Below are 13,347 nucleotides of genomic sequence, written 5' to 3' on the forward strand. Positions count from 1 at the left end.
AATCTCATAACCTCCTTTTCCAGCAGAGGAAAATGAGGTTGCTTTACAGACCAGGTTGTCAACAGCTGTGCTCTGTCCAGAACGCGCTGACCTCCAAGTAGACAGCTCTGGACGGGTAGGGAAGCCTGCTATGATCCGGTGGCGCCCCCTGGAGGTCTACCGGGAACATGGTAAAGAACCTAGGCTGGGCGTGGTGGCTCACGCCTGTAATCCCAGCACTTTGGGAGGCCAAGGACAGTGGATCACGAGATCAGTAAATCGAGACCATGCTGGCTAACACGGTGATATCCCGTCTCTACTAAAAATACAAAAAATTAGCCGGGCGTGGTGGCGGGCGCCTGTAGTCCCAGCTACTCAGGAGGCTGAGGCAGGAGAATGGCGTGAACCTGGGGAGGTGGAGCTTGCAGTGAGCCAAGATCGCGCCACTGCACTCCAGCCTGGGCGACAGAGCTAGACTCCGTCTCAAAAAAAAAAAAAAAAAAAAAAGGACCTGAAAATGGGTGGGCCGCGGTAGTAGCTGATGCCTGTAATCCCAGCACTTTGGGGGACCAATGCAGGAGAATTGCTTGAGCCCAGTTCAAGACCAGCCTGGGCAACATTGGGAGACCCATCCCCCGCCATCTCTACAAAAAACAAAAAAACAAAAAACACACACACACATACACACACAAATTAGGCCGGGCGCGGTGGCTCAGGCCTGTAATCCCAGCACTTTGGGAGGCCGAGGTGGGTGGATCACCTGAGGTCAGCAGTTCAAGACTGGCCTGGCCAGCATGGTGCAACCCTGTCTCTACTAAAAATACGAAAATTAGGGCCGGGCATAGTGGCTGATGCCTGTAATCCCAGCACTTTGGGAGGCCAAGGCGGGCGGATCATGAGGTCAGGAGAATGAAACCATCCTGGCTAACACGGTGAAACCCCGTCTCTACTAAAAATACAAAAAATTAGCCGGGCGTGGTGACGGGCGCCCGTAGTCTCAGCTACTTGGTAAGCTGAGGCAGGGAATCGCTTGAACCCGGGAGGCCGAGATCGCACCACTGCACTCCGTCCTGGGCGACAGAGCGATACTCCGTCTCAAAATACAAATACAAAATAAAAAAAAATACAGTACAAAAATTAGCCGGGCGTGCGCACCTGTAGACCAGCTACTCGGGAGACTGAGGCAGGAGGATCCCTTGAGCTCTGCAGGTCGAGGCTGCAGTGAGCCATGTTCTCGCCCATTGCACTCCAGCCTGGGCGACAGAGCAAGACCTTGTCTCTAAAAACCAAAACAAAGAAAGTAAAAATGAGCATTCGGATTTGTTAGGGGGTGACAAGGGAGGCAGTCCAGGATCTGTGGACTCCCCACTTTTGTTCTGTCCTTGGAGAGCCCTGGAAAGTCTGAGCGTGTACAGGACCCTGGTCTAGGGGGTAGGGGACACAAATAACTAATCTGAGGGGTTTCGGGGGGACATAGCCATGCCATGGGGAATCTAAACTGGGAGGCATGGTCTGGCAGGCCCAATCCTGAAGGATTTCTGTGGGCAATAAGGCCCTTCCTTTAAACAAATAAAAAAACAAACGACATTAACTGGATAAAGAAAAACCATCTCCAAGCGCCTTGGAGGCGGAATGAAGGCGTGGCCCGGTGGGCGTGACCACCAGTAAAAGCTTAAGCGTTATTGGTTGTATTCTTTAGTTGCTCGCTCCAGAACTGCCCACTTATGGGCGGGGGCCGCTCCTTCAGGCTTAGCAGTTATTGGCTGAATTGGGCCAGAGAGGTCTCATTGGCTGAGTTCCTGCACCGCTCGTAGGAGGCGGGACCCAAAGTAGGCTAGGCCTACGGAAGCTGGGGCTTCTTGCTGTGAGGTCCGGTTACCTAATGTTGTGGAGGGTCCTTGAGGCGGGAGTGAAAATTGGGTCTGGGGATTAGTACTGGGGTGGAGGTCTGGGCACGCCAGGTCGGACCCCCTCCATCTTCGGTTTTGCACACTCAGCTTTCCAGGGGTGAGTCGCGGCGGATCAGGCGGCGTCGCGTGCGTGACGTCATCCATCGGCGCCGCGCGAAGCTCCAGTGGCCTTGACCTCCCGCGGCGTGGGAGGCTGCGAGGCGATGCTGCAGTTGGTCCGGGCCGGGGCGCGCGCCTGGCTTCGGCCTACAGGCTGCCGGGTGAGGCCAGGGGCTGGAGGCGTGGTCGAAGGATGAAATTTGGGGGTGTCCAGGGGTCGTCTCTCACTTTCGCCCACCCCTTGCAGGGCCTGAGTTCGCTGGCGGAAGAGGCAGCGCGTCCGACCGAGAACCCGGAGCAGGTGGCGGTGGCGAGCGAGGGTAAGGCAACCGGGGTGGCTCCAGGAGGGGCAGCGACAGAGAGGTTTGACCCTTGACCCTAACCCCTGACCCCCGCCATCGCTCCAGGTCTCCCGGAGCCCGTGCTGCGCAAAGTCGAGCTCCCGGTACCCGCTCATCGACGCCCGGTGCAGGCCTGGGTCGAGTCCCTGCGAGGCTTCGAGCAGGAGCGCGTGGGCCTGGCAGACCTGCACCCCGATGTTTTCGCCACCGCGCCCAGGTGAGCGAAGACTGTAATGGTGAACTGAGTGGCAGAGGGATGAAGAGCGGGAGTTCAGGAGTCAGGATGACTTTGGGCTTGTACCGTTGGAAAAGTGCTGGATTTCTACAGCCTCCTTTTCTCCACCTGTCAAAGGGGGGGATGATGACAGTTTCCCCTGCTGTATCGCTGTGTGAGATTGAAGCCTGAGAGGTGACATCCTCTAAGGGTTAGGGAGATGGAACTCTGGAGCCCGACTGATTAGGTTCAAATCCTGCCTTCACCTCTTGTGCCTCAGTGCCCCTATTTTGTCAGCTCTGGGGAGGTTGCTGTGATGAGTAAATGACTTAATTCTGGCACATAATAAGTTTTATAGAAATGCTGATAATCTTTATTAATTGTTTTTTGCAAATAAGAGCACTAAAGAGACTAAACATTCCTAGGTGCCTGGAAGAGGCTGTTTGCATTTTAGTTAACCTGCTGTTCATAACATCTCTAAGAAAATGTAGGGGCCACGCTGGGCGCGGTGGCTCACGCCTGTAATTCCAGCACTTTGGGAGGCCGAGGCGGGTGGATCACGAGGTCAGGAGATCGAGACCATCCTGGCTAACATGGTGAAACCNGGCGGGTGGATCACGAGGTCAGGAGATCGAGACCATCCTGGCTAACATGGTGAAACCCCGTCTCTACTAAAAATACAAAAAACTAGCCGGGCGTGGTGGCGGGCGCCTGTAGTCCCAGCTACTCGGAGGCTGAGGCGGGAGAATGGCGTGAACCCGGGAGGCGGAGCTTGCAGTGAGCGGAGATCGCGCCACTGCACTCCAGCCTGGGCGACAGAGCGAGACTCCGTCTCAAAAAAAAAAAAAAGAAATTAGCCAGGCGTGGTGGCGGGCGCCTGTAGTTACTCGGGAGGCTGAGGCAGGAGAATGGCGTGAACCCAGGAGGCGGAGCTTGCAGTGAGCCAAGATCGTGCCACTGCACTCCATCCTGGACCACAAAGCGAGACTCCGTCTCAAAAAAAATAAGGAAAGAAAATGTAGGGGCTGCGTACTGTGGCTCACATCTGTGATCCCAGCACATTGGGAGGCCGAGGCGGGCGGATCACTTAAAGCCAGGAGTTGGAGACCAGCCTGGCCAACATGGTGAAACCCCGTCTCTACTAAAAATACAAACATTAGCCTGACATCATAGTGCAAGCCTGTAGTCCCAGCTACTCTGGAGGCTGAGGCATGAGAATCACTTGCACCCGGGGAGATAGAGGTTGCAGTGAGCCGAGATCATACCACTGCACTCCAGCCTGGGCAACAGAGATGGACTCCATCTCAAAAAAAAAAAAAAAAAACAGGTGAAATTGATTTCAATAATGTAAATACATTTAAATACCTGTATTTAAAACTATGTCAAAATCACATTTTAGCATGGAGCACTGGGCACGTTTCAGATGTTGAGTATGTGACTGTATGGAATGGTATAGAACTAGAGAGGCAAACCAGTCCCCGAAGAAGGTGGCAATAAGTCAAGTGTAATAGCAGGAAAAAAGTAATGGTAGGAAAAACAAGGAAGAAGGGGTGGCGTGTTTTTTTTTTTTTTTTTTTTTTTGAGACGAAGTTTGGCTCTTGTCGCCCAGGCTGGAGTGCAGTGGCACTCTCGCTCTCGGCTCACTTCAACCTCTGCCTCTTGGGTTCTAGTAATTCTCATGCCTCAGCCTCCCGCGTAGCTGGAATGACAGATATGTACCACTGTGCCCAGCTAATTTTTGTATATTTTGGAGAGACATCGCTTCTCCATGTTGCCCAGGCTGGTCTTAAACTCATGGCCACAAGTGATCCACCTGCCTTGGCCTCCCAAAGTGCCAGGATTACAGGCATGAGCCACTGCACCTGGTCAGGGTGGCTCTTTCTTTAGGAGGCGCCTCTCAGCAGTTATCGGGGCTGACACCTGTAGGCTGAGAAGGAACCATCCAGGACAGTGTTTCAGACAGAGGGAAGAGCAAGTGCCAAGGTCTTGAGGCAGAATTTCAAGATGGGGTCAGTGAGGGGCAGAAGCAAATCACACAGGGCCCCGGAGGCGGAAGGGAGAATCCTGGGTTTTCCTGTATTGGAGGTGGAGGCTTTTGAAGCAGAGTTGGGCTTCTCATGTGTCCTTCCTCCCTGCAGGCTGGACATCCTGCACCAGGTTGCCATGTGGCAGAAGAACTTCAAGAGGATTGTGAGTGACTAAATGGAGCAAGGTGGCAGGAAGGAGGAGCTTCCTGGGGAGGTTGGGGACGGGACCCAGAGGAAGCCCATCACTGGGTTTTCTCCGGACTGCTCAGCTGGGGCCTCATCTGTTTCCTGAGCCACTCACTGATGGGTCCATTTTTAGTTCTCTTTTTTTTTTTTTGAGATGGAGATGGAGTCTCACTCTGTCACCCAGGCTGGAGTGCAGTGGCACGATCTCAGTTCACTGCAACCTCCGCTTCCTGGGTTCAAGTGATTCCCCTGCCTCTGCCTCCTGAGTAGCTGGGATTACAGGTGCCCGCCACCACGTGGGCTAATTTTTGTATTTTTAGTAGAGACGGAGTTTCACCATGTTGGCCAGGCTGGTCTCAAACTCCTGACCTCAAGGAACCTACCTGCCTCGGCCTCCCAAAGTGCTGGGATTACAGGTGTGAGCCATCATGCCCAGCTCATTTTCAGTTGTTTTCTGATCACTCACTGATGTGGGCATTGTGGTGGGTGAGAGAGGATATAGCAGGGACCACAAGGACAAAACAGGCAAGGTTGGGCTGGGTGCAGTGGCTCAGGCCTGTAATCCCAGCAGTGGAGGCTGAGGTGGGTGGGTTGCTTGGGGCCAGGAAAGATCAGCCTGGGAAACAGCAAGACCCAGTCTCTACCCCTTCCCCCACAACCCCCCAAAAAAGATGGGCAAAGTTCCGATTCTAATGGAAGGTCACAGTGTCATGGGAGAAGTGAAGGTGAGTTAGATGGTCATACGTAATGTATAATTATGAGCATGTCCCAGAGAACGGGATGTTGAACCTTGGGTCTGCTGAGAAGCTAACCAGATCAAAGAGGCAGTGGGGCTAGGGTGGAGAGAACAGGAACGGGGCGTGCAAAGGCCCCATGGCAGGGACCACAAGGAACCCAGTGTTGCCACAGAGGCCAGTGGGAGCAGTGGGGAGGAGTCTGGGTTTTATGCCAAGAACATTGAAGAATCCATTACCAGTTGGGGTCTTATCCATCCACCCCAGAGGTCTGGCCAGTCCTTCCCCTGTCACACCTTCCCTGGCTCGCCATCACCCTAGGAATAAAGTCATCAGTCTGCTATTCCAAGCTCTTCCTGATTTCCTTGCCCTGCTCCTCTTTCCTGATTCTCCCTGTCTGCGTCATTCCCTCCTTGCAGCTACAACCACATTAAAATTGTTCAAAAATAGGCCGGTACAGTGGCTCACACCTGTAATCCCAGCACTTTGGGAGGCCAAGGCAGGTGGATCACTTGAGGCCGGGAGTTCCAGAACAGCCTAGTCAATGTGGCAAAACCCCATCTCTACTAAAAATACACAAAATTAGCCGGGCCCAGGCGCGGTGGCTCACGCCTGTAATCCCAGTACTTTGGGAGACCGAGGTGGGTGGATCACAAGGTCAGGAGTTCAAGACCAGCCTGACCAATATGGTGAAACCCCGTCTCTACTAAAAATACTAAATATTAGTATTTACTAATAACTAAAAATACAAATATTAGTTGGGCGTGGTGGCGGGCGCCTGTTGTCCGAGCTACTCTGGAGGCTGAGACAGGAGAATTGCTTGAACCCGGGAAGTGGAGGTTGCAGTGAGCCGCGATCACGCCACTGCACTCCGGCCTGGGTGACACAGCAAGACTCCATCTCAAAAAAAAAAAATTAGCCTGGCATGGTGACGGGCACCTGTAATCTCAGCTACTTGGGAGGCTGAGGCTGGAGAATCGCTTGAATCCAGGAATCAGAGGTTGCAGTGAGCCGAGGTCGCACCACTTGCACTCCACAGCCTGGGTTGATGGAGTGAGACTGTCTCAAAAAAAAAGAAAAAATCAATAGTTCAGAAAATACCGAGCACCCCCTGCATGCCCGGCGGCAGAGCCCCTGCCTTTGTGAGGCTGGCATGGGGCAGGAGCTCTGACTTCTTTACCCTCCCGCTCGGTCCCCAAGCTCTCTGTGCTTGGCCTGAGAGAGCCCATCATCATGGTGCCTCCTGCCTGACTTCCCCATGGCAGGACTGATCTGCCCGGCTCCCTGACACCTGCCTCGTGGACCTGACCCCCTCCTCACTTTGTGCCTCCAGAGCTATGCCAAGACCAAGACGAGGGCCGAGGTACGGGGTGGTGGCCGGAAGCCTTGGCCACAGAAAGGCACCGGGCGGGCCCGGCATGGCAGCATCCGCTCTCCACTCTGGCGAGGAGGTAACTGGGGACAGGGTGGAGGGGGCGGAGAGGGGTGGGGGAGCCAGGGAAGGACCTGGGTGTTTACTCACACACAGCTGCGCACATCTGGCGTGGTATCGTGTCAGCCCTGTTCCCTCCACCTCATGGAACCACTGGGCTGGTGACATTGGAACTGAGGTCCTTGGACCTCACTACCCATGTTGGGGGACAGATCTGGGAGCCATCCACTCCTCCTTCTCTCATGCCCTCCCTCTTCAGCCCGTGGCCACAGCCCCTCTTGACCTCACCTCCTGTCATCCTCTCCTGACCCACACTTCCCACAGCACCCGGAGAGCTCTTCCTAAATCTCCCACCTCCCTCAGCCTTTGCGTGGAACCTGAACTCCTCCTTGTCATCATGGGCCCTGGTGGCTGCACACCTTGCCCCCTCATCCCCTCCTTTCCCTCTCTGACCAGGCAGAGATGACTCTCTTTTTTCTTTTTTGGTTGTAGTTGTTGGTTTGTTTTTAACTTTTTATTTTCTTGGATGCTAACAAGATGATTCAGGGTGGTGCCAGCCACCCCGTCACCTGTTTACCCGGCCAGCCCTCCTCACCTTTCAGGGTTCTGGGCCACACCTCCTCCAGGAAGCCCCCCTTGATCTCCTTTCCTTCCACATCCCCCAGGGCTACCCTGATTTCTTCTACAGCTGAGCCTCTTTTCTGCCCTGCCGAAATGTGAATGGCATGAGAGCAGGGACCATGTCTGTCGTCTTCTCTGCTGCATATCCAAGGCCCAGGCGAGGGCGGACACCAACACATGGTGCTTGCAGGGGTCTCCCCAACTGTTATTGCTCCCAAATCATACTGCTAGCTCCACTGGAAAGTGTGCCTGATGCCTCCCTCTCCCCCTAGACCTGAAAGTTCGAACCTCCTGATAATTTCAGCATTAACAGCTATGCTTGAGTTAAGTTCACCCTCTAGCCACTCTATGGAATCCACACCATAACTCCTGGTGTCCTATGAGGCAGGAACTGTCCGATCTCAAGGTGATTTGTTTTTTTTATTGTTTGCTTTTGAGGCAGGATCTCACTCTATTGCCCAGGCTGTAGTGCAGTGGCGCAATCATAGCTCACTGCAGCCTTGAGCTCCTGGGCTCAAGTGATCTCCGTCCTCAGCCTCCCAAAGTGCTGGTATGAGCCACCTTCGCCAGCCCTGTCTCAGAGTGTGACAGCTGGGGAAACTGAAGCCCAGTGAAGCAAAGTCACTGGTCCCATGTTGTCCCTGATCCAGCCTCCCCTGAGGCCCCACCCTCTCTGCCTGATTCCTGGCAGTGCCCCCTCTCTCCTGTCACCCCATGCCAGCCACTGCAGCAGATTGCTGACCTCCAAGCTCTGCAGTGGCCCCTCCCTGCTCACACGCCTCTGTCCCCACAGGAGGTGTTGCCCATGGCCCCCGGGGCCCCACGAGTTACTACTACATGCTGCCCATGAAGGTGCGGGCCCTGGGCCTCAAAGTGGCACTGAGCATCAAGCTGGCCCAGGTATAGCCATGGGGGGCCCAGACAGCTGCTAGAGGTGGGGCTGCTCTGGACCCAAGGCTCAAACCATCCTTTCCTTTCACCAGGATGACCTGCACATTATGGACTCCCTAGAGCTGCCCACCGGAGACCCACAGTACCTGACGGAGCTGGCGCGCTACCGCCGCTGGGGGGACTCCGTGCTCCTCGTGGACTTGTGAGGACACAGGGCAGAGCAGGGGCAGGGGGCCTGAGCTCTGTACTCTGAGGGTTCAACCCCCACTCCCTGTCCTCTCTTACAGGACATACGAGGAGATGCCACAGAGCATCGTGGAGGCCACCTCTAGGCTCAAGACCTTCAACCTGATCCCGGCTGTTGGTGAGCTAAGGCCCAGGCCCCCAGCGTGTGCACGTGCAGTCTCCACTGTTAGAATCACAGCAGTTCAAATCCAGCGTCTGGTCACTGAGTGGCCTTGGGCAGTGAGCACGCGCCCAGACCCAACTCTCAGCTTGCCCAAAGCAATAATCTTTCCTAAAGAGGTGCTTGGCTGGGGATGGTGGCTCATGCTTGTAATCCCAGTACTTTGGGAGGCCAAGATAGTCTGGCCAATATAGTGAGGCTCCCATCTGTACTAGAAATAAAAAAGTTAGGCATGGTGGTGTGCACCTGTAGTCCCAGCTACTCAGGGGGCTGAGCTAGGCGGATAGCTTGAGCTCCGGGGGCCAAGGCTTCAGTGAGTCATGATCGCACCACTGCACCCAAACCTGGGGGAGAGAGCGAGACTCTTGCCTCAAAAAAAAAAAAAAAAAAAAAAAAGGCTCCAAGGTCACCTCTGCCAAAGCCACAGTCTGTTCCTTTCACGGCCACCAGATGGCGACGTGAGCCTGAGTCAGGTCCTGTCCCTCAACCCACAGCCCTGGCCAGCTTTCCCAGCTCTCTCAGGATGAAAGCCCAAGTCCTCAGGGTGGCACATCAGGCCCTGCATGACCCGCCCCGTCACTCCCCTGCCCTCCCATCGTTTGCCCTGGGTCTCCCTCACCGGAATGGGAGCCAGGAGTCCCGGCCAGGCACAGGGCCGAGCCTGGCATTCTGAGGGACTCGGCCAGCAGATGATGATCTGGGAGCAGCTCCTTGGCCAGAGGCTTACAGGCAACAAGCGGCCGGGCAGGGTCTGGCCCCGGGCTGCTGGGCTCACAAAGTCACACTAGACCACTAGACCACGGTGAAGGTCTCTCTTCTGTAAGCACAAAGGGACTCCGATGTGGGTGGGATGAGGAGAGAGGCAGCCCCGCCCTGACTGTCCCCCACCCCGCCCCCAGGCCTAAATGTGCACAGCATGCTCAAGCACCAGACGCTGGTCCTGACGCTGCCCACCATCGCCTTCCTGGAGGACAAGCTGCTCTGGCAGGACTCGCGTTACAAACCCCTCTACCCCTTCAACCTGCCCTACAGCAACTTCCCCTGACCCCCACCCCACGCTACCCAGGGCCTGGTGGCCACCCAGTACCACTCGTGATGTGAAGCACCTCTTCTGAGCCAGGCAGAGCCCGTGGCTGACTTGGGAGCCTCAGGCCCACGTCCACCCTTCGAGAACGGTGCCACCTGGACCCCCTCATTCCAGGGAGGAAACTCAGGCCACAGGGAGTGGCCATTGCCATTGGGAAGGGGCGACTCCACAGAGAGCCCAGGCGGGCTCCTGCATCCATTCTCTCTTTGTTTTTAAAATAAATTGTATTTTTGAATCAAGGAGGATAAACAGATAACTTCTCAGTGTCATTTTTAATAACTGCATTGGGCACGTTGGGCTCCTTCCCGGGTTCTGGACACCGCTGAGGATCCGCCATCTCAAGAGGCTCACAGTCTGGTTTGAGGGAACCCCAGGGCTGTTTGTGGAAATTACAAGAATTCACTTACCCGGTGAGTCAGACTCCCGGAGCTCACAGGTGCGTGGGCGCCAGCACTTCCTAGGAGCTGACTCCTGTCACATCCTTCTCCTGAGCACTGCTGCCAGCCATTCCCACCCCGGGAGTGTTTGCAGTCCTGTCTGCGACGGTACTTCATGCAGCCTGAGAGCGTGTGCTTGATTGTGCAATTAGATGTCATGTGTAAACCTGAGTTTTCAGAGTGACTTCCTGTAAGCACAGTCAGAAAAGTAAATGTCTCGCTGTAAGTGAGCAGATAAGCCTATGTTTAAAAACACCAGCTGGGCGTGGTGACTCACACCTGTAACTTTAGCACTTTGGGAGGTCAAGGTGGGAGGAGCACTTGAGCCCAGGAGTTCCAGACCAGCCTGGGCAACATGGTGCAACCCTGTCTCTGCAAAAAATACAAAAATTAAGTGGGCATGGTGGTGTCTACCTGTGGTCCCAGCTACTTGGGAGGTTGAGGTGGGAGGATCACCTGAGCCCAGGAAGCAGAGGTTGCAGTGAGCAGAGATCGAGCCACCACACTCCAGCATGGGTGACAAAGTGAGACACTGTCATAAAAAAAAAAAACAGCATCCCAATTTTTGATTTTACTGAGGTTGTTTGCCTGCCAAGTTAATTTTTCTTAACAGCCATAACAGACTATAATGCAGACAATGTGATCGATTTATTTAAAGTCAACCAGCTGGGTGCGGTGACTCACGCCTATAATCCCAGAACTTTGGGAGGCTCAGCCAGGTGGATCACCGGAGGTCAGGAGTTTGAGACCACCCTGGCCAAGCCGGGAGTGGTGGTGGGCGCCTGTAATCCCAGCTACTCAGGAGGCTGAGGCAGGAGAATTACTGGAATCCAGGAGGCAGAGGTTGCAGTGAGCCAAGATAGTGCCACTGTGCTCCAGCCTGGATGACAGAGGGAGACTCCATCTATAAATAAAATAAAGTCAATCAGGACTGCCTTCTGCCTGTGTGGGCCCGGCCAGGCTAAGCGGCCACACAGCCATCCCTAGCTGCTGGGCCACCCCTGACTGAAAACATCTCTGGAATTCCTCTCTTGAGATTGCCTTCGGAGATTGCAACACATTCTCCAAACACCCTCAGTGGACATAGACTTTGATCCTTGAAGCAGCAGATTTGACTAAATAAAAAAGAAAAAGCTATTAAAACCAGTTGGCCGAGCGTGGTGTCTCACGCCTGTAATCCCAGCACTTTGGGAGGCTGAGGCTGGTGGATCACGAGGTCAGGAGATCGAGACCATCCCGGCTAACATGGTAAAACCCTGTCTGTACTAAAAATACAAAAAATTAGTCGGGCGTGGTGGCGGGCACCTGTAGTCCCAGCTACTCAGGAGGTTGAGGCAGGAGAATGGCATGAACCCGGGAGGCAGAGCTTGCAGTGAGCCAAGATCACGCCACTACACTCCAGCCTGGGTGACAGAGTGAGATTCAGTCTCAAAAACAACAGCACAAAAAAAAAAAAAAACAATTAAGGCCAGGTGCAGTGGCTCACGCCTATAATCCCAGCACTTTGGAAGGCCTAGGTGGGTGGATCACGACGTCAAGAGATCAAGACCATCCTGGCCAACATGGTGAAACCCAGTCTCTACTAAAAGTACAAAACATTAGCTGGGCGTGGTAGTGGGCGCCTGTAGTCCCAGCTACTCAGGAGGCTGAGGCAGGAGAATCACTTAAACCCGGGAGGCGGAGGTTGCAGGAGCCGAGACCGTACCACTGCACTCCAGCCTGGCGACAGAGCAAGACTGTCTCAAAAAAAAAAAAAAAAAACCCACACAGTTAAAGGCGTGCCGAAGCTCAGCAGAAAATGCCGCCTCACTACTGTTCCTCTTGCCAGTCTTGTTGGGGCATCAAGGCCTAGAGTAACACCCAGCTGTTGGCCTGACAGTGCCTGGCCCAGCCTGGAGAGTTGCAGCCAGGAGTATAAATGTGGTTCAGTCTGCGTCATACCTGTCAGGAAACATGGTGACACCAACTGCTGCCCAGACAGATTTTCAAAAGAAGTGGGTCAGAACGTATTCCCCCACACCGGAATCCCTCAGCCAGATTGAGGATAAAAACAGGCATCAGAAAAAAAATGATACAGACGGGCCTGGTGGCTCATGCCTGTAATCCCAGCACTTTTGGGAGGTTGAGGCGGGAGCACAGGAGTTTGAGACCAGCCTGGGCAACATAGTGAGACCCTATCTCTACTAAAAATAGAACAGTTAGCTGGGTATGGTGGTGTGCCTGTGGTCCCAGCTACTTTGGAGGCTGAGGCAGGAGGATCGCTTGAGCCCTGGGGGTGGAGGCTGCAGTGAGCTGAGATCGCACCACTGCAATCCAGCCTGGGCAATAGATCAAGACCCTGACTCAAAAAAAAGAAGAAAGAAAAGAAAAGACAAATATCACACACTGCCTAGAATGTGCTTTAAAATAATTGGCATAGTTGGACATGGTGGCATGCACCTGCAGTCCCAGCTACTTGGAAGGCTGTGGCCAGGAGTTTGAGACCAGCCTGGGCAACACAGCAAGACCTCGTCTCTATAAAAAATAGGCCGGGAGCAGTGGCTCATGCCTGTAATCCCAGCACTTTGGGAGGCCAAGGCAGGTGGATCACTAGAGGACAGGAGTTCAAGACAGGCCTGGCCAATATGGTTAAACCCCGTCTCTACTAAAAATACAAAAATTGATGGGACATGGAGGCAGGTGTCTATAATCCCAGCTACTTGGGAGGCTGAGGCAGGAGAATCACTTGAACCTGGGAGGCGAAGGTTGCAGTGAGCCGAGGTCACACCACTGCCCTCAAGCCTGGGGTGACAGTGCAAGACTTGGTCTCGAAAAAAAATGAATAATGAATGAAGGAATTAATGAATTAATTAGAACTAATTAGTTAATTAAATAGGTGGGGTATACGAGTTTGTTAGGGCTGCTGTAGGAGTGCCACAAACTGTGGGGGTTGGGGGGGTTAGTCAACAGAAATTTATTCTCTCCTGTTTCTGGAGGTTGGAAA

General features: G+C 54.1%; 1 protein-coding gene across 3 annotated transcripts; it reads left to right on the forward strand.

Annotated features, from left to right (window-relative positions):
* Positions 1 to 1,777: 1,777 nt before the first annotated feature.
* On the forward strand, positions 1,778 to 10,176 carry MRPL4 (mitochondrial ribosomal protein L4). 3 transcript variants are annotated; one of them, XM_025368399.1, is made up of 10 exons: positions 1,778 to 1,848; positions 1,977 to 2,149; positions 2,236 to 2,308; positions 2,396 to 2,546; positions 4,682 to 4,733; positions 6,824 to 6,941; positions 8,337 to 8,443; positions 8,527 to 8,636; positions 8,722 to 8,798; positions 9,740 to 10,176. In XM_025368399.1, the coding sequence occupies exons 2-10, from the start codon at positions 2,093 to 2,095 to the stop codon at positions 9,883 to 9,885; spliced, it is 891 nt and encodes a 296-aa protein (XP_025224184.1). In that variant the 5' UTR covers positions 1,778 to 1,848; positions 1,977 to 2,092; the 3' UTR covers positions 9,886 to 10,176. The 3 variants fall into 3 exon arrangements, with proteins under 3 accessions (XP_025224184.1, XP_025224183.1, XP_025224182.1); XM_025368398.1 differs by lacking the exon at positions 9,740 to 10,176 and having other exon boundaries at positions 8,722 to 9,083; XM_025368397.1 differs by having other exon boundaries at positions 1,803 to 2,149; positions 8,722 to 10,176.
* The last annotated feature ends 3,171 nt before the right edge of the window (positions 10,177 to 13,347 follow it).

This window comes from Theropithecus gelada, chromosome 19 (assembly GCF_003255815.1).
Source record: "Theropithecus gelada isolate Dixy chromosome 19, Tgel_1.0, whole genome shotgun sequence".
NCBI lineage: Eukaryota > Metazoa > Chordata > Mammalia > Primates > Cercopithecidae > Theropithecus > Theropithecus gelada.

Bases quoted from the DNA above. Each gene is read 5' to 3' on its own strand.
- MRPL4 (XM_025368398.1), top strand. From the start codon at position 2,093: ATGCTGCAGTTGGTCCGGGCCGGGGCGCGCGCCTGGCTTCGGCCTACA. The intron at 2,547-4,681 runs GTGAGCGAAGAC...TCCTCCCTGCAG, and splicing joins GTTTTCGCCACCGCGCCCAG to GCTGGACATCCTGCACCAGG. The intron at 8,637-8,721 runs GTGAGGACACAG...CCTCTCTTACAG, and splicing joins TCCGTGCTCCTCGTGGACTT to GACATACGAGGAGATGCCAC.